The 21,534-nt window shown below is 41.2% G+C and overlaps 2 protein-coding genes across 4 annotated transcripts in view; one reads left to right on the forward strand and one right to left on the reverse strand.

Moving 5' to 3' along the window:
- LOC128545712 (proto-oncogene DBL) overlaps window positions 1–18,938 on the forward strand; it is a 25,281-nt gene extending 6,343 nt beyond the window's left edge. Inside the window, exons 13-27 of one of the 3 annotated variants that reach the window (XM_053516245.1) lie at window positions 1–57; window positions 189–304; window positions 814–883; window positions 3,150–3,242; window positions 3,983–4,075; window positions 4,316–4,441; window positions 4,585–4,800; window positions 13,571–13,663; window positions 13,970–14,042; window positions 14,197–14,236; window positions 15,680–15,864; window positions 16,292–16,395; window positions 16,576–16,688; window positions 16,831–16,945; window positions 17,313–18,938. The exon at window positions 1–57 is cut by the window's left edge and continues 10 nt beyond it. In XM_053516245.1, coding sequence (XP_053372220.1) covers window positions 1–57; window positions 189–304; window positions 814–883; window positions 3,150–3,242; window positions 3,983–4,075; window positions 4,316–4,441; window positions 4,585–4,800; window positions 13,571–13,663; window positions 13,970–14,042; window positions 14,197–14,236; window positions 15,680–15,864; window positions 16,292–16,395; window positions 16,576–16,688; window positions 16,831–16,945; window positions 17,313–17,327 — 1,509 coding nt within the window. In that variant the 3' untranslated portion in view covers window positions 17,328–18,938. The remainder of the gene's footprint in view (window positions 58–188; window positions 305–813; window positions 884–3,149; window positions 3,243–3,982; window positions 4,076–4,315; window positions 4,442–4,584; window positions 4,801–13,570; window positions 13,664–13,969; window positions 14,043–14,196; window positions 14,237–15,679; window positions 15,865–16,291; window positions 16,396–16,575; window positions 16,689–16,830; window positions 16,946–17,312) is intronic. The other 2 variants (XM_053516244.1, XM_053516246.1) reach the window with 2 other exon arrangements.
- The window catches only part of f9b (coagulation factor IXb), an 11,955-nt gene continuing 9,119 nt past the window's right edge, over window positions 18,699–21,534 (reverse strand). The window contains exons 5-8 of the mRNA XM_053516247.1: window positions 21,058–21,192; window positions 20,343–20,644; window positions 20,109–20,232; window positions 18,699–19,542 (exon numbers count right to left, since the gene is read on the reverse strand). Coding sequence (XP_053372222.1) covers window positions 18,986–19,542; window positions 20,109–20,232; window positions 20,343–20,644; window positions 21,058–21,192 — 1,118 coding nt within the window. The 3' untranslated portion in view covers window positions 18,699–18,985. The remainder of the gene's footprint in view (window positions 19,543–20,108; window positions 20,233–20,342; window positions 20,645–21,057; window positions 21,193–21,534) is intronic.

Here is a 21,534-nt window from a genome sequence, read left to right on the forward strand (position 1 = left end):
AGGGAGCTGATTGACACAGAAAAGTTGTATGTGGAGGAGCTGCTCAGTGTTCTACTGGTGAGAAGCACACACACACACACTCACACACAAACTGATATTGGGACGCAGCCCTCAAGTTACTGCTGGCTTGTGGTTAACAAAATCCAAATAATTGTGTGTGTGTGTGTGTGTGTGTGTGTGTGTGTTAGGGTTACAGAGCTGAGATGGATAACCCCACCCTGTCTCACATCTTACCATCGGAGCTGAAAGACAAGAAGGAGGTTTTATTTGGAAATCTGCCAGAGATCTACAAATTTCACAGCAGGTAAAAAAACACATCACACACCTCACACACTACACACACCTCACACACTACACACACTACACACACCTCACACACCACACACACTACACACACTACACACACCTCACACACTACACACACTACACACACCTCACACACTACACACACTACACACACCTCACACACCACACACACTACACACACTACACACACCTCACACACCACACACACTACACACACCTCACACACTACACACACTACACACACCTCACACACTACACACACCTCACACACCTCACACACTACACACACCTCACACCACACACACCTCACACACTTCACACACCTTACACACTTCACACACCTCACACACTACACATCTCACACACCTCACACACTACACACACCACACACACCACACACACCTCACATGCTACACACACCACACTGAGTGCATTTACAAAATTTAAAAAAAAAATAACCTCATGGCAGTGTGTGTTTGTGTGTGTGTGTGTGTGTGTGCATGTTAGGATATTTGTTCAGGATCTGGAGAGCTGCCAGGAGATTCCGGAGAGAGTGGGGGCAAGATTTCTGGAGAGAGTATGCAGAAAACAGATCAATATAACATATTAACACACTAATACAAACTGTGTTAAACACTATAACACACAAACACCCTGATACACACTGTGTTAAACACTATAACACACAAACACCCTGATACACGCTGTGTTAAACACTATAACACACAAACACCCTGATACACACTGTGTTAAACACTGTAACACACAAACACCGTGACACACGCTGTGTTAAACACTATAACACACAAACACCCTGATACACGCTGTGTTAAACACTATAACACACAAACACCCTGATACACGCTGTGTTAAACACTATAACACACAAACACTGTGATACACACTGTGTTAAACACTATAACACACAAACACCGTGACACACGCTGTGTTAAACACTATAACACACAAACACCCTGACACACACTGTGTTAAACACTATAACACACAAACACCGTGACACACACTGTGTTAAACACTATAACACACAAACACCATGACACACACTGTGTTAAACACTATAACACACAAACACCGTGACACACACTGTGTTAAACACTATAACACACAAACACCGTGACACACGCTGTGTTAAACACTATAACACACAAACACTGTGACACACACTGTGACACACACTGTGTTAAACACTATAACACACAAACACCGTGACACACACTGTGTTAAACACTATAACACACAAACACCCTGATACACACTGTGTTAAACACTATAACACACAAACACTGTGACACACACTGTGTTAAACACTATAACACACAAACACCCTGACACACACTGTGTTAAACACTATAACACACAAACACTGTGACACACGCTGTGTTAAACACTATAACACACAAACACCCTGATACACACTGTGTTAAACACTATAACACACAAACACCCTGATACACACTGTGTTAAACACTATAACACACAAACACCCTGATACACGCTGTGTTAAACACTATAACACACAAACACTGTGATACACACTGTGTTAAACACTATAACACACAAACACCGTGACACACGCTGTGTTAAACACTATAACACACAAACACCCTGACACACACTGTGTTAAACACTATAACACACAAACACCGTGACACACACTGTGTTAAACACTATAACACACAAACACCATGACACACACTGTGTTAAACACTATAACACACAAACACCGTGACACACACTGTGTTAAACACTATAACACACAAACACCGTGACACACGCTGTGTTAAACACTATAACACACAAACACTGTGACACACACTGTGTTAAACACTATAACACACAAACACCGTGACACACACTGTGTTAAACACTATAACACACAAACACCCTGATACACACTGTGTTAAACACTATAACACACAAACACTGTGACACACACTGTGTTAAACACTATAACACACAAACACCCTGATACACGCTGTGTTAAACACTATAACACACAAACACCGTGACACACGCTGTGTTAAACACTATAACACACAAACACCCTGATACACACTGTGTTAAACACTATAACACACAAACACCATGACACACACTGTGTTAAACACTATAACACACAAACACCCTGACACACACTGTGTTAAACACTATAACACACAAACACCCTGATACACACTGTGTTAAACACTATAACACACAAACACCGTGACACACGCTGTGTTAAACACTATGACACACAAACACTGTGACACACACTGTGACACACACTGTGTTAAACACTATAACACACAAACACCGTGACACACGCTGTGTTAAACACTATAACACACAAACACCGTGACACACACTGTGTTAAACACTATAACACACAAACACCGTGACACACACTGTGTTAAACACTATAACACACAAACACCCTGATACACACTGTGTTAAACACTATAACACACAAACACTGTGACACACGCTGTGTTAAACACTATAACACACAAACACCGTGACACACGCTGTGTTAAACACTATAACACACAAACACCCTGATACACACTGTGTTAAACACTATAACACACAAACACCCTGATACACACTGTGTTAAACACTATAACACACAAACACCCTGATACACGCTGTGTTAAACACTACATGATTCGCTAATAGTGTTATATACACTACAATACACACACTAACACACACGGAAACACACTATAATCCACACTGTTTTCAGTAAAGTACAGAATATATTTAGAATTTTATAACAGGTATGTGTGTGTGTGTGTGTGTGTGTGTGTACCCTTTGCTGTTCTGCTTGGTGTGTGTTACAGAAGGAGAATTTTCAGGTGTATGAGCGTTACTGTCAGAATAAACCCCGCTCAGAGGCCATGTGGAGGCAGTGTGGAGACTCTCCGTTTTTCCAGGTACTCTATACTGATGATGAGCTCACTGCACTCACGAATATATATACACAAGACACACACACACACACACACACACAGTATACACATATACGCAATATAAAAGCTAATTAGAGTATAACTACACTGCAGTGTGTGTTGTTTCTGTGATACAGTGAATAAAAAACTGTCAGGTAGGCACTAATGCTGTCTGGTCTGCATGCCGTGTATCAGGGTGTTTGTGTGTTATAGTGTTTAACAAAGTGTGTATCAGGGTGTTTGTGTATTAGTGTGTTAATGTTCTGTGTCCTAAACAGCACACTGTACTCTAGATTATGTACTAGATAACAAGACATTACTCAGAATAGAATGTGATGTGTTTACTAGAACCAACCAAAATGGGCCGGCCTAAATTTCCTCTTCACTGCCGTCTATGCTGTAGCGACAATTTACTCTACACTCTACCAAAAACAAAATGCAGCCCATGTCTCCGCCCATCTGATGGCCCCGCCCCGTTAACTACATAGATGTGGCCATAACCTTTAAGGTTAAAAGTGTTCAATGCTATATGCTTAACTCTGATGTATCAGGAATGGAGACAGTGTCACTCGCAAAACACAGTGAACGTGATCAGTGCACTCTGAAATGTGTGATTTGGGACACAGCCACTCCAGGATGTTGCAGGTCTGAGTGTACACAGTATACCAGTTCATAAGCAGTTATTATCTGTACAGTCGTGTCATGTTAATCTTCTCTTTCTGTAGGAGTGTAAAAGAAAACTGAAGCACAAACTGGATTTGGATTCATATTTACTGAAACCTGTTCAGCGTCTGACCAAATATCAGCTCCTGCTGAAGGTACACATCATACACCATGGCGGTGCTGAGGACACACACTGAGCGCACACACACACACACGCACACACTACTGCTCAGAGTTATACTTCACTAAACACATCCAGTGGGATTTAAAACATAAATACATAAAATATGATAGTCATTTTTTTATGTAGTTTCTGCATTGCTCTTACCTGGGAACTTCTGTTTTACTTTACTGTGTGTGTGTGTGTGTGTGTGTGTGTGTGTATATGTCTGTAGGAGCTGTTGAAGCACAGTACACAATCACAGTATGCGTGTGAACTCCAGGGGGCGCTAAATGCCATGCTGGACCTCCTCAAATCAGTTAATGACTCCATGCACCAAATCGCCATAACTGGATATGAGGTAAAGTGTGTGTGTGTGTGTGTGTGTGTTGTATTTGCTATAAGGACATGGGGCACTTTTAAATCACCAAGACTAATATTCTACGTAGAATTCCAGTAAGTCTGCATGTGTGTGTGTATTTGTGTGTGTGTGTGTGTGTGCAGGGGGATCTGTGTGACCTGGGCCGCGTGTTGATGCAGGGTTCGTTCAGTGTGTGGATGAGCAGGAAGTTGTCACGTGTAAAGGACATGGCTCGGTTTAAACCCATGCAGAGACACCTGTTCCTCCACGAGAGGGCGCTGCTGTTCTGTAAAAAAAGGGAGGAGAATGGGGACGGAGCCGAACGCACCGCCTCCTACAGCTTCAAACACTGCCTCAGGGTCAGAACTCAAACACACACGGGTTCCGGGTTAATGTTGTATTTAGGGCTGCAACAACAAATCGATTCAATTGATAAAAATTGATTACTAAAAGCGTTGGCAATACATTTAATTTGATTATTAAAAAAAAACTTTTTTGAGGGCGGAGCGGATTGAACGCTCTGTCTCGTGCACTGATGCTAGCAGAGTTCGGCGGCTCATAGACATGGCGGAGCGAGAAAAAAAAAACGAGTGGAGGTAGAGGAAAGATACATGGCGGAGGCAGAGAAATCCGTAATCGGGTAATCGTCTCCTCTGCTGGGTCGCGTGTACTGTTTGTGTGTGTGTGTGTGTGTGTAAAACATATTTTATTTTGTGTCTGTATGCGTGTGTGTATAGCGCGCGTGTAAAGCAAAAGAAAGTCTCATTAGAGGGTTTAAAGATCCATTTTCTTTTTCTGCCAAAGGCTTAGCCTGCTCTTTGCCTGCTGTGTGTGTGTCTGTGTGCGTGCGTCATTGGACACTATGACACACACACAGACCCCTCCTACTTTCACTCTTACCTTCACAGACACACACACACTCTTTCTCTCTGCTCTACACAGAAACACTGCTCTGTCACGATTCTTTTCAAAGGTAACATGCAGGTTAATTTGTTTTATTTTTACGTTACAGCAGTGATTCAGTTAATTCAGTTCAACTTTATTTGTATAGCGCTTTAAAAATTTGTCATTATCGCTTTACACAATCAAAAGAATTATTTAAGTTGTATGAGATGTGAATGTGTATGAATCAAAATGGTCAGATAGTCTCTGAAACTCCCTGAGATGGTAATAGGAAGAAACCTTGAGAGAAACTAGACTCAATCAGGGAACCCATCCTCATTTGGGTAATAACGGATAGCAGGGATTGATCTGCACTCATACTGTGTGTTAGGTGTGTTAGCCAGTTCAGCATAAAAGTTGATGTTAATTGATGTTAATATGGAGTCCAGGTAGTTATTGGAGACTAGATAGACTTGTAGGTAGGGCTGGACGATATGGCAAAAATTTATATCACGAGATTTTTCTTAATTTTGGTCGATACAATATAATTTCGATATTGGTATGGACAATATTAAAAAGCCTCAGGAAAAAACTGCCGAGGACACACACAATGGATGTCTATAATACCTCCAGGCTCCTCCTATTAAAATTATATATATTCATATATATATATATATATATATATATGCATTTAAACTAGAACAGTCTGATTATTCATATAAATTGAAACAACAAACAAACTGCTTCAGCCAGGATAAAGAAACAAAAATAATAAAATAAATAAAGAGTGAGCAACAACAAAAACACATTGCTCTGGCCGGAACTTTGTTGAGTGTTGATGACACCTTATGACAGCTCTAGAGGTTTCCAGAAGGGGGGCAAATACTTTTCCATGGCCCTGCACATGTAGTCAGATTGTTCCTCTGGGGTGAAACTGTGCCAGGTGGAGTTATAGCACTTTCAAAATCATACTAACATACTAACTGATCTGAATAACTTTGAATAATTAACTAATTGTTCTTTCCTTTGTTTCTTTGATTTACAAATATGACCCAATATATGTTCAGTGATACTTTTTTATTCACGTTTTTGTTTGTGTTATATTTTTATACTAGTATGTGGTTTTAAAAACTAATCTCCACTTTAATGAGCCAGCGTATTATGATGTGAGATGTGGTGGGCTGCTGGATTCAGCCTCGCTGTCCGTGACTGTAATGTTAGAGCCGTCAGAGCGGAACTGGAACTTTCCTTCACACCAAAGGCAGAATCTGTTCATTTAAAGCATTTCACAGCATTTACCTCTAAAGCTTTTTTAAGTTTTTGTGTAACTTTTAGCTCCACCTTTTATTCTTCCTCCTTTTCATTCATTGAAATTATTATTAATTTGCTCAAAGAAATTTGCTGCATCGAGAAAGGATCAATATCTCTCCCTCCATAAATTAAAAGTGAAGGTGTCTAATGTATATTGAGGGAGGGCAATACATGCACATGCGCGGTAACATAAACACACTGTTAGCTTCTCTGCTATATCTGTAATGTTGCTTGCGGCAGCGTAACAACCCGTTAATTCATGTACTGATGAGATGGACAAACTGGTCGATGCTCGTTCTTTTATTTGCTGCATTGTCAGGTTATAGTACAACCTTTCGAGTGGATCTTACACTTAAATCCAACTAAAAACTACTGAAGAGAAAACAAAACTCAGGCTCTATATCTCAGCTTACATCTCACACTCGCGTTTACACACACCGGACCTTATCACCCACAATGCATCTCCCACACTGGACTACACTCCCGTAAACAGCTGTCGTAAATTAACCGCTCTCTCCCGCAACAACACCCTCTTTGTCGGCGGCGCCCGTGCGATCGACGCACTTATCCATATGATTAGGAAATAGATGCAAAATTATGGCTTCCGTCACCAAGATGGCGCCGGTGAGGTCGGCTGCCGTCACGACTGCTCCGACCACGTTTTCTCTGTTTTTGTTTTTTAAGTTAGTTTTCAGTGTTGTACACCATGGAGTACATTAGTTATGATAGAGACACTCTTGTCTCTATTGAAATACAATGTACTCACAATTCAACGTTTTTAACCCTGGATCTGAGCTGGCCGAGTGAGATCCTGAGGGAGAACAAAGGACGTGACGCGAAGCGGCGGCCCGGAGAGAAACGAGCCGGCGTCAGGAACAGGCTGAGAGCCCGTGCACACCACACACCTCTGCCTAGCATCCTGCTTGCCAACGTCCAGTCACTGGAGAACAAGCTCGATGACCTCAGGACCAGGATAAAGTTCCAGAGAGACATTCGGGACTGCAACCTCCTCTACTTCACTGAGACATGGCTAAACCCAGCGGTGCTGGACCACGCCATCCAGCCGGCCGAGTTCTTCTCGGTTCACCGCATGGACAGGACACGGACAGGGAAGTCAAGGGGAGGTGGCGTGTGTTTAATGGTGAACAACAGCTGGTGCAACTCACACGCTCCTGCACACCAAATCTGGAACTACTGTCCATCATGTGTCGTCCTTTTTATCTACCTCGGGAGTTCACATCAGTCATAATCAGCGCCGTTTATATTCCACCACAAGCGGACACGGAAACTGCCTTATGCGAGCTGCATGAGGCACTCACACAATAACAATCACAACACCGGGACGCTGCGCTTATTGTAGCGGGGGACTTTAATAGTGCCAACCTCAAACGCGCAGCGCCGAACTTTTACCAGCATATCACCTGCTCCACCAGGGGCGAAAGGACACTGGACCACTGCTATACAACGGTCAAGGACGGCTACAAGGCACAATCTATGCAGAATTAACACAATATTTTCACAATTTTCACAATCAATCAATCAATCTTTATACATCCATGGACACTATGGACAACTCTACGCACATCTACACTACATGTTTACGTTTACATTCTGGACCATTGCACAAAGACACTTTAATAACCTTTGCACAAAGTCACTTTTTCTATGCATATTTGCACACCATTATATCTCTATTTGTACAGTACATTTCTATTTTCAGTTTCTATTTTTAGTTCTATTTTTCCTAGTTAAATTTTATTTTATTTATTTTATTTTATTATTTAAATTTTCTATCGTATTTCTTTTATTCATATTTATTACTATTATAAGCTTCAATTCTTTAATAAGCATTTCACTACATTTCGTACTGTGTATGACTGTGTATGTGACAAATAAAATTTTAATTTGAATCTCATCCTCCGTTTGGTAAATCCGACCACGCCGCCATCTTCCTCATGCCAAAATACAAACAAAAGCTGAAACAGGAAGTTCCGGTTCAGAGGTCGCAGGCTGGACGGACCAATCGGTGGCGGCGTTACAGGACACACTCGATGACTGGGACATGTTCCGAAACAGCTCCGATGATGACGTCAGCGTGTTACGAAAGCGGTTGTGGGATTCATCTGGAAACTAGCGGATGATACCGTGGAGAAAAAGACTATCAGAACAATCCCCAACCAGAAGCCGTGGGTGGATAAAACCATCCGCGACGCTCTGAGATCTCGCACCGCTGCCTACAACACGGGACGTCGGGGGACATGGAACCATACAAGGCTGCGTCATACAGTGTCTGGAAGGCGGTAACAGAGGCGAAGCAGTGCTACGGAAGAAAACTAGAGTCACAACTCCAACAGAGTGACTCTAGGAGCCTGTGGCAGGGATTAAGGACAATTACGGACTATAAAACACCAACAACCGGTATGACGAACGCGGATGTGACTCTGGCAGACGAGCCACTTTCTATGCTCGCTTCGAGGCTGCAGCTAAAGACGCTAGCGATGCTAATGCTAGCGGCACTAACGGCTGCAGACAGGAAGACACTGCCAGCACCGGAAACGCGTTTATCATCACCGAGCATGACGTGAGGAGAGCCTTCAAGAGAGTGAACACCAGGAAAGCAGCAGGAACAGACAGCATCTCAGGTCGTATCCTCAGAGCCTGCGCAGACCAGCTAGCACCTGTGTTCACAGAGATATTCAACATCTCTTTATCTCAGTCGGTGATCCCCACATGCTTCAAAGAGTCCATCATTGTTCCTGTTCCGAAGAAACCTCATCCTGCTTCTCTTAATGACTATCGCCCTGTAGCTCTCACCTCAGTAGTGATAAAGTGCTTTGAACGCCTGGTCAGAGACTTCATTATTTCTTCACTACCGGACACACTCGACCCGCTACAGTTTGCATACCGCCAGAACCGTTCCACAGCGATGCAATCTCTCATCTCCTCCACACATCACTTACTCACTTACTAGGAAAGGGAATTATGGTAAAATGTTCTTCATCGACTACAGCTCTGCATTTAATACCCTAATTCCCTCCACACTCACCACCAAGCTGGAGCACCTGGGACTCAGCTCATCCATGTGTCAGTGGATCTCCAATTTTCTGAATGGAAGACCATAGGCAGTAAGGATGGGCGGACATGTCTCAGCCTCACTCACTCTCAGCACTGGAGCCCCCCAGGGTTGTGTTCTGAGCCCCCTGCTGTACTCTTTGTACACCCACGACTGCGTGGCCACTACCAACTCCACCGCCATCATCAAGTTTGCTGACGACACTGTCGTGGTGGGCCTGATCACCAACAATGATGAGTCGGCCTACCTAGAGGAGATTGTAAATCTGGAGAACTGGTGCCAGAGGAACAATCTCCTCCTGAACGTCAGCAAGACAAAGGAGCTGATAGTGGACTTTAGTACAAAGCAGGAGGGGAACTACCAGACCCCCATCATCAACAGGAGCCTAGTGGAGAGAGTGGACAGCTTCCGATACCTCGGTGTTCACATCACGCAGGACCTGTCATGGTCCCGTCACATCAACACCGTGGTAAAAAAGGCCCGGCAGCGTCTCTACCACCTCAGACGCTTGAGAGACTTTAGACTGCCCTCTAAGGTGCTCAGGAATTTCTACTCCTGTACCATAGAGAGCATCCTGACGGGAAACATTACGACCTGGTTTGGAAACAGCACCATGCAGGACAGACGAGCTCTACAGAGGGTGGTGCGCTCAGCTGAGCACATCATCCGCACCCTGAGGTCCCTGACCTGCACTTGATCTACAGCAAGCGGTACTGGACCAAGGCCAGGAAGATTGTGAAGGACCTCAGCCATCCCAACAATGGACTGTTTTCTCTGTTGCAGTCTGGGAAGCGATTCCGCTCCCTGAAGGCCAACACAGAGAGACTGAGGAGGAGCTTCTTCCCGCAGGCGATAAGGTCTCTCAATCACATCACACCACACAGGAGTAATATCTTTTAAACATTGACACTGACTGGACAATCATGGAAACATTCATGCAATACATATTTACATATCTGAAGCCATTGCACATGTCACTTTTCATAAGTCACTTTATACAATACATGTTAACCTGCCATTGCACATGACACTTTGCCACTTTCAAACATTTTAATGCCACTTTAAAACATTTTAAAATTTTTATATATATAAATTCCCCCCCCATATTCCTATATTCTTTATTTTGTGATATTTTTACATGCCCTTATTTGTACAGTTTGTTTATTTTACTAGTTACATTTATTTTCCTTTGTATTTTATTTCTTTTTATTAATATTTATTCTTTATATATAGTTTTTTATTTTCTTTTTAAGAAAACCGGCAGTCGTATAAGCATTTCACTGCATATCGTACTGTGTATGACTGTGTATGTGACAAATAAAATTTGAATTTGAATTTGACTTTTTATATATTTCCCGTACAGACTGGGCCGGTCCACCGGGAAAACTCCCGCTACTCCAGATGGCCAGTCCGTCACTGTATATATATATATTCAAATGTATATTGAAATATCAGAAATGTGTTTAAAAATCATATCACCGTTATTGAAAAAATTCTATCGCGATATATATTGATATCGAATTATTATCCAGCCCTACTTGTAGGAAATTGCAGTCTTGAACTATCGAACAACTGCAGCCAAGTCAAGTCCTCAGAGAAACAGCTGTCAACACCAGTCGAGGCCTGAACCGTCTTCATGGTAGAGTAAAACCGTCCCCAGACACCGGACGCATCCCAAAGAGACACATGGGGCACCCATGTGACGAGATCTCCAACCAGAAGCGGGGCACCAGGATGGGTCAGACAGGTCCGGTGGGCAGAGGGAGTCTGGATCACTGGTAGAGGAGAGGGGGAGAGAGAGCAAAAGAGGAGACATAACAGTTAGGTCTGGTCGCAGTCACATAATGTATAATGAAGTGCAAAGTGCAAGCAGAGACTCCGGCAGGACCTACTATAACAGCATAACTAAAAGGGAGGAGCCAGAAGGAAACACAGACATAAGGGGTTCCTGAGATGTAAAGCAACCAATCACCTCACCGTCAACAAACCTGAGTGATCAATGAGAGTGGGGAGGACAGCATCTAAACATACCAGTTCACCATAATACTCTACGTCCATGAGTCCCCCAGATCTGCTTCCTTACCTAAGGCTAATCTATTTATAAAAAGGCTTGATTAAATAAATATGTTTTTAGCCTGGACATAAGCACTGAGACTGTGTCTGAGTCCCGAACACTATTTGGAAGACTATTTAATAATTTTGGGGCTTTATAAGAAAAAGCTCTGCCCCCAGCTATAGTTTTCATAATACGCAGTACTGACAAGCAGCCTGCATCCTTTGATCGAAGTAGGCGTGGCGGATCGTAAGACACTAGCAGTTCACTCAGATACTGCGGTGCGAGACCATTTAATGCTTTATACGTCAATAGTAGTATTTTAAAATCAATGCAATATTTCACAGGGAGCCAATGAGGTGAAGATAAGATAGGTGTGATGTGCTCATATCTCCTAGTTCTAGTGAGGACTCTTGCTGCTGCATTCTGGACTAGCTGAAGCTTGTTTATGCACCTAGTTTAACAACCAGACAGTAAGGCGTTACAATAGTCCAACCTAGAGGTGATAAAAGAACGAGCTAGTTTTTCTGCATCGTTTAGTGACAATTATTTCTTATCTTGGCAATATTTCTGAGGTGAAAGAATGCTATCCTGGTAATATTATCTACATGAGCTTCAAATGAAAGGCTGGAATCTATATTCACGTAGAGGTCTTTTACTGTTGCACTTGATGGAACAGAAAGGCCATTTAAAATCACAGTGTGATCAGAAAGCTTACATCTAGCTGTATGCGGTCCTATGACTAGAACTTCTGTCTTATCAGGATTAAGCAGAAGGAAGTTAATTAGCATCCAATATCTTATGTCCTGCACACATTGCTCAACTTTAGTAAGCTGGTTTTTCCCAGCTGGTTTTGCTGAGACATATAACTGTGTGTCATCATCATAACAATGAAAACGAATACTATGCTTACAGATTATGTTGCCCAGAGGAAGCATGTAAAGGGGAAAAAGCAGTGGGCCTAAAACTGAACCCTGTGGAACACCAAACTCCACTAGAGAACATGCAGAATAATCACCATAGCTGCTTCGCTACTATCTTTTCCAGAATTTTAGAGATGAAGGGGAGGTTTGATATTGGCCTGTAATTCGACAGCTGACAGGGGTCGAGGTCAGGTTTCTTAATTATCGGTTTAATTACTGCTAATTTAAAAGATTTTGTCACATACCCAATGCTGAATGAGGAATTAATTATTTTGAACAGGGGTTCTGTTATTGCTGTTTAAAAGAAATGAGTCGGTGGAGGATCTAATGTACAAGTTGATGAATTTGCAGAAAAGATAATAAAATTCTGTTAGTGTGTTTTTAAAAATTTTATTTGGTTTACGAGTGTTTTGAAATACGAGCCTGCTTCCGAAATAAATTATGCTTGTAATCCAAGGTTCCACTGTATATATTTGGCAGATGTAAAGCATACATGTCTATGTTTTTTGTTAGACCCAGTTTTTTTTGTTAGTCCATTTTATTTTATTATTATTATAACAGCTCAAGGAGCAACATGTTTGTGCACTTTCTAAAGATTTTAGTTCTGCTTTTGAATAAAGGATTGGAAATGAATGCTTTTCTTTTTTTTCTGATTCATCAATTAATCGAAACAACAACAACAAAAAATAAACAGACAAACAAATAATCGACAGATTAATCAATTATTAAAATAATTGTTAGTTGCAGCCCTAGTTATGTTTAGGACCCACAGTGCCATTTATTAGCTGATAATGGGACGCAGTCTTTAAGTTACTGCTGGCTTATATTTAACAAAATCCAAAAGATTGTGTGTGTGTGTTTGTGTGTTTGTGTGTGTTGCTCTGCAGATGAGTGCTGTGGGTATCACAGAGAACATTAAAGGAGATGTAAAGAAGTTTGAGATCTGGTACAGTGGGAGAGAGGAAGTGTACGTAGTGCAGGTAAACTCCTCACTTACATATTGTATGTCCTGAATGGCTTTCTTATCATCCTGCTTAATCCCTGCACCCTAATTCTCACATCCTACCTCCCACACACTAGCTCTCTACACTGTAATCCCTACATTTTATCCTATACACCTGTATATATGTGAATAATACACCTTGTTTCATACACCCTAATCTCCAGACCCTGCACCCTAGTCCCTAATCTATACATCTTAATCCCCTCACCTGTACCCTAATCAAAACTTTATACAGTGTTAGTGCAGTAAGGAGAACATTAATACAGCTGTGTGTTTGTTTCAGGCTCCTACAGTAGAGGTGAAGTCAGCGTGGCTCAGTGAAATCAGAAAAATCCTTACAAACCACCAGAAAACCGGTTAAGGATTTTACTCTCTCTTGCTCTCTCTCTCTCTCTCTCTTTCTCTCTCTCACACACACACACACACACACACAAACAGGTTAATAGAACATTTTAATCTCATTTAGTTACAGACAAATCTCTTTTTGACCCTTTTTATTCTTTCTCTCAGATGAAAGTGCAGACTCCCTCTCTCCTCTTCTGGTGAACAGGTGAAGCTCAGTCAGTGCAGAAGAACACACTCTCTCTCCCTTACACACACACACCCACACACACACTACACTACATTAACTTTGCATTATTAGCTCTGTTTGATGTCATTGTTCTGCTGCACACGTACATTATTCTGCATCCTGAAATTGTGTGTATGTGTGTGTGTGTGTATGCAGCAGCATGTGTTCCAGATTTCAGCTAAAGTAATCTTTTAGCTAATCTGGGAACAGTTTTTTAATGTGCAGTTAAAGTCATAATTATTGGCACCCTTTATTAACAAAGTCAGCAGTTAATTACTGAATGTGTGTAGTTGGTTTAGTACAATGAAACCTTGGATTAAGACTGTGCTTGTATATCAAAACACTCGTAAAGCAAATTACCCCATAAGAAATAATGGAAAGTCAAAGAACTCGTTCCACAGCCCCCAATTGAAATAATTAATACAAAATATAAATAAAAATAAAACAAATGAACCTGCACTTTACCTTTAAAAAAAGTAAAAAAATAAATTCCGACAGATAAGAGTTTGTGCGCAGGGGATGTGTACATGCGTGTGTATGTTTGTGTATGTATGTGAAGCTAAAGTAAGAGGAGAGGAAGAATAAGCATTGAATTTTACACACTAAGGAATTTGCTGCTGTAAAGTAAAAATAAACAAATTAAACTGCACTTTACTTTTGAAAAGAATCATGACAGGGCAGTGTCTCCGTGAGGTTGTGTGTGTGTGTGTGTAAAGGCGAGAGGAGGGGGTAAGGGGCACGCTGTCCAATGACACGCATGCTGTTTAGAGGATTTAATCTGTGTGTATGCTCATACCTGTACTCCACAGGAACACTGTCAGGTAAATCACAACAGCATTAACATTGTTAAGCAAAATGCTATCATAAAAAAAGAAGTTGTTACATTTAACAATTGTTAAAGAGCAAACATTTTTTCATAATGTTTATATGAAAAATTTTAATCATTGCATCTAACAGTTATTTCACATAGCTTAAAAAAAAAAATTGAGAGTGTGTGCATTGAAGGGTGCCAATATTTTTAGAGTGGTTTGGTTTGGGGTGATTGTGTTCCACATCAGTTCAGGTTCCAGAACACAATGAGTAGAAATAGAAAGTAGAAATGCGTTTTAAATGTACATACTGTAGAGAATAATAAAGGATTAAATCATAAAGATCTTAAACCTGTCATAAACTGAGATAGTTGTAAAATATTTAACTATCTTACATTTTTATGTCACTTTATTGTTGGATAAAAGTATGAAACCATTTATTTAGTGTGATCTGGTATCTTTTGGTTGATTGAGAACTAGCCCCAGACCTGTAGACTTCTTGCTCGTGACTTTGTGTGTGTCTGTGTCTGTGTGTCTGTGTGTGAGTGTATGTTGTGACCGTTGTGTTTCTGTTCGATCGTGTGCCATTCGATCCGATTCTCTGATTGGTCAGTATGGAGAGGGCGTCGGTCTGCATGTCCTGGAGCCCTGCCCCCATCGCAGCCTGCTCAGGTTGTTTTGATGTCCCTCCTCACAGTAAGGGGGCGCCGGTGCACTCGGACGAGTCAGGGAGCTCCAGTCCAGTTCTGACAGACCCTGTGATGTTTTCACCTCGACCCCAGAACCGCAACCGCCGCAGTGAGTGTGAGCGGGGATCAGGGTGGGAGTGGATGTCACCTGGGCAGTTTGGGGAAATTAATAGATACTGTAAGAGCATGTTATTGTATATTTGGTTGAACTGGAAGACTTGGAGGTTGTTTTGGGGGAGTTTGAGGATTCAATAATGTCTCTCTGAAGGAGCACAGAGTGACTTCAGGGATGTTTGGGGACATTTGAGGCAGGTGAGGTAAACCAGGTCAACCTCACACACAAGTCTGGATTGTTTCACAACCGAGTCTGTTGCTTTTAGGGTATTTAAGAGGTAGTTTATAGCATGCAGGGTCGATTTATTCGTTCAAATGGCTGCAATTAACATCTGATTGGTTAATCACTCTGTGTGGGTGAGGTAGTCTGAGTGGTTAGGATCACGTCATGTTTGATGAACAGTCGGTTGTGTGTGTTTCAGGCTGGCCAGGAACCTCAAACTCTGTGGACATTTGTGAAAGTTTAGAGGACTGGACCACTGACCTGTCCTTCATCTCCGACTCAGACGAAGACGACGTCCTGCTGGTGAGTAACATCTCAGTTTAAACATTTAACATTCTGAATTTGTGCAGAAACACAGTGTTGTGATTGCTGCTGACCGAGGTGCCGTGTGGATCTGCTCATCACCAATAAACTAAACTAGCAGAGGAGGTTTTAGAACTTTTAAAGCCAAGGATTTCATAACAATAATCTGACTTATTTCAGGTTCCTGGGAAATACCGAGCCCTGGTGGACCACCTGAAGTGTGGTAAAAATGAAGTCATCATAAAACATGGTGATGTCATTGACTTACTACAGGAGAGTTCAGAAGGCCTGTGGTCAGTGATTTATCATAAATAAACATTAAACATTGATATAATTATAATAAATGAACATTAAACATTGATATAATTATAATAAACAAACATGAGGCGGGTTCTAAACTAACGATGTTTCTGTGATTACACTGCACTGAATTAGGGATGTGAAAAACCTGACTCGGGGAGGTGAGGGGAAACTCCAATCTGATGCCCTGCATAGAATTCTGGGAAATGTGGACAGAAGTCATGTGATCAGACCAGGAGGTGAGTTTACGGTGAGTGAAGGTTTTATTTCAGAATTGTTTTTCTCTCAAACAAAACTTTCTTTAGTTCTAAAGATAATTTCGCTACCGTAGCCTCTCACCACATCTCTTCTTAACTCTACGTGAAAAACAAGTGTGCAGATACATACAGCACGTTTCACACTTTCCCTCAACCCGTCTGTTAGATGAGAGACTCAGTCGACTTACCCAAAATGCACTGCTGCACTGTATCATGGGCTCTGTGAATGGAGCAGATTAAACACAAGCAATAAATTATCTCAAGTGTTGTAGAAACCTTTAGCATTCTCTTTATTCCAGGTCCTGTCCTGAAAACCTTTATCATCACACATTCTGCGTGTGTGTGTGTGTTTTTTCACAGGCTCGGGAAATATAAGCTCAGCGATGAACACGCCGTGATGAGATCCTCCAGGTGGAAGGAAACATCTACATTATTATCCAACATGGGAACTCACACACACTCACACACAGATACACAATTTAGCCAAAAACAGCACTGCATTTCCTGGACAATAGATGGTGTAGTGTGAGTGTGTTCAGAGGCCAGGTGTGTTAGGTGTGTGTCACTGACATGCCTGGGTGTTCGTGTGTGTAAGGTAGGTGACGCTCCATCAGTTACGATACATGAATCTGGTCGAGTCTACTGGATAAAACAGGGTTGCGAGTGTGTGTACACAAACTAGTGTTGTGTATTATTATTATTATTATTATTTTCTATATTGTGTTCAAATCAGTACTTTGTGCTGAACAGGACTGAACTACAGGTGATCAGATTTCAGCAGAAGCTCCGCCCATGTGCTTATTTAAGAACCATGTGTCAGGTAAAAAAAAAAAAACCTCACCTGTGTATAGTCAGGAAATGCGATAGCACAGCCTCAAACACAGCCTTCACTTTCACCATCGCCACAGTGTTTAGCATCTACAGTGTGTGTGTACAGGAGATTTCTGCACCCAGGAACATCATAAGAACTTCGGTGTAAAGTGAGCTGTGTATGGAGCTGGCTAAGGGTGTGTGTCTGTGTCTGTGTGCGTGCTATAAAGCTAGTTCATGGATTAGCATGTTTACTGTCATGCTAGTTTGTGGTATAAGATAATTATTATAACATTAGATCTTTATTTGATCTAAAAATATACAAATATAAATATTGATAAACTATAATCAGACTACCTTCCTCCAAACCCTTTCAATTCACACAGGCATGGCACTCCTGTCTGTGCTTCTCTCTCAGATGTGACAGACTGAACTGTGTAAAAAAAACACTCACCTGTCTTAGGATCTACTTCGTGCCAAATTGTGACATCATACATTTTTACACACAGCACTTTGTTCCTAATCAGGTTTTTAAGGTTAGTAGTGTTTTCATATCATTGTGGATTTGTTACAGTCTGCTTTTTAGCATAATGCTTCACTGTTTATATGCACACACACAAACACACACTGCTATATTTTAAAGCCTTTAGTCTTCCTTGCTGTATGCGCTAAGCTAGCCTTGCTATAATTCCACTGCTCAGGTGGTTGTGGAGGTGTGTTTTATAGCTGAAAGTATAAAGCCATAAATATCCACAAGGAGCTTTAGATACAAGAGGGTACATGTACAGTAGACATCATAGTGTCTGAGCTTTAAAATACTTTTAAATCACATTTAAGCACAAGAAGTATAACACTATAAAACACATTTCCTTACTTTAGTGTTGAATGTAAATCTTTTCTGTTTATTAACTTATTGTGCCAAAATAAATGCAATCATGTTTAATTTTTTTTATTTTCCAATGTTGAGAAAAAGCAAAAGCACATGTCCATGTACAGTGTTGTTAAATATTCACTCATTAGCAAATTCCGGTTGCTAATCAACTGCTTTATAAACACAGACGGCTTTACAGCTAACTTATCTCCTGATTTCATCAACATGACATAATTTAGAAAATTGTTCAAACCTTTTGATGATAAATGAGTGACAAATGAGTGATAAATGCTTCTGGAAACTGACAGTAAGAAACAGCATGATTTGCGTGTATTCATGTATCTCCTTCTCCTCATCCAGAAGAAATTTTTTTTATTCCAGTTATATTTGTGATCCAGGGCATGTACTTGGACAAGCGTGTGTAGATTCCATATTTTCCCTCTTTGGCGCACTCGTCCCCCCAGCTGATGATGCCCGTCAGGAACCACGTGTTGTTTTGTCTGGTGGTGTGAGGTCCTCCACTGTCGCCTTGGCATGAGTCCTTGCGGGTTGTTAGGAACCCGGCGCAAAACATAAAGCGTGAAATCTTATCACTGCCTTTGCACTCTGTGCGGTCTACAAAGGGAACCTCGACCTTCTGCAGCTTGTCGGACTCTATCCCCCCATAGCGCAGCCGGCCCCACCCACTTACCACTGAGAGAGGAGCGCTCTTCAGCAGGTTCTCCGTGAAGGTTTTTGGACCCAGGCAGATGGGGATGATATAGTCTGTGAACGTGACACTTTTTTGGAGTTTTAGCAGGGCGATGTCATGGTTGTGGCTTTGCCCGTACTGATAGCTGGGATACATGTGGTGCTTGTCAATTTCACGATCAACCTCCCGCTGTTCGTCAATGTTAACATTGTGCTCTCCTGGTGGAAAAGTAGAACAAGAGACAGAAAAAGAGTTCAGTTTCAGGATCTCAGGGTTGTCCTTAAAAGAAAACAAAACATTATTTCTGAAAAGTCAGTCCTTGCAAGGTGCTGATCTCCAGTTACTGTAGTTTGTTCTAACAAAACAAAACAAAAAAAAACCCTTAAACACAAAGATCTCTTCAGAACCTGTCTCAGTGAAAGCAAGAAACAGTGCCAGGGTATTTTTATATTTTATTTTATAGATTTTTTATCTTTAAAATTGTCCAAACTCAGAGATCTTGGGCTGTTTATCTATTTATTGAACTTGAATTATCTCTCTATCTTCTCGATATGTGAAGACAGAACCCAAGGGCCTGTACTATATGGTTTGTCAGGATCACCAGAATCTGTTTCAATAGAAAACCCTGAGATCTTTGAGTCATTAGTGTTCTGTCTAATGATCATCAGCTACTCTCTCTGAGCACAAAGATCTCTGTACAGTCTGGTCCATCACTTCATGGAGAACTTCACAGATTTCTGACCCAGTAGAACTCCCAGTGTTCTCAGTTTAATTTGACTCTTACCTAATCTGACAAAGAAGTTTCCGATCCCCACTTCCATCAGGCAGTGAGCTGCGGTGATGACCCACATCTCGTTCAGGAGAGAACCGCCACAGAACACCAGCTGCTTTCTGTCAACCAGTGCCACCTAGTGAGGATAGGGAGAATTATATCCATTATCTCTCTCACACTCACATTATATATATATATATATATATATATATACACACACACACACACACACACACATACATTTACCTGCCAAGGAATTTCTCCAGGTGTTGCTTCCAGTCCTCCCACAATGCGCTGCTCAGTGTTGGTCTTGCCAGTGATGGTGGGTAAAGTGGGAAAGAAATCCCAGTGATGTTTTCCTAGTGTTGGCCTGATGGTGGTCCTGCTCAGCTCAGTGGAGTTTGTGCTGTTTACTGCTGTTAAATTCCTCTGAGTCATATTCTCATTTATGTTTCCGTAAACTTGGTTCACGGTTTCTTCAATGTTCAACGTTCTTGTGCCCATAGTGTTGCCGATGTTGCTCGCCAGACGGCCGCAAGGGTAATTATCTACACACAGGAGTAATACATGAGTAATTATCTACACACAGGGGTAATTATCTACACACAGGGTTAAATTATCTACACACGGGTAATACATGAGTAATTATTTACACACAGGGGTAATTATCTACACACAGGGTTAAATAATCAACACACATGAGTAATTATCTACAAGGTGGGCTATTTCTATGGATACACCTTAATACAATGGGAATGGTTGGTGATATTAACTTCCTGTTTGTGGCATATTAGTATATGTGAGGGGGAAAACTTTTCAACATGGGTGGTGACCATGGTGGCCATTTTGAAGTCTAATAATGTCTTTTTGAAGTCTTGAATGTTTTTTTTTATGTTTTAGGGATGAAAGTGAAAGAAACGTAACTTGAAAGTGAAGAGATAAATAGAATGCAAGGCTTTACCTCTCGGCTCACAGCTCCTTTCATTTGCGCCGATTGTGTATCCATCAGCACAGTCACACACCACACCCTTTAGTTTATCCACCACACAGAACTGCTCACAGCCTCCGTTATTTACATCACACTGCCTCGCTATCTCTGTAACATACAAACAATTGTAAGTAACATGTAAGGTAAATGTTATTATACCCTAGACCATCCTAATCACTTTATTATTATTTTTACTTTATATGTTGAGTTATTTTTTTAATGTTTTTATTTTTTTTTGGGCTGTGGAACGAATAATTTGAGTTTCAATTATTTCTTATAAGAAAATTTGATTTGGTTTATGAGTGTTTTGGAATACTATCCTGCTTCAAGAACGAATTATGCAGGTTCCACTGTATAGCAATAATTTCCTAAATGAAATTTCTTCAATAAGAGTCTTCTTTTTCATGAAGACTTTAAATATTTATAAATTAAATTTAAACAGCATATCAT

Source organism: Clarias gariepinus, chromosome 17 (genome assembly GCF_024256425.1).
Source record: "Clarias gariepinus isolate MV-2021 ecotype Netherlands chromosome 17, CGAR_prim_01v2, whole genome shotgun sequence".
NCBI classification, from domain to species: Eukaryota; Metazoa; Chordata; class Actinopteri; order Siluriformes; family Clariidae; genus Clarias; species Clarias gariepinus.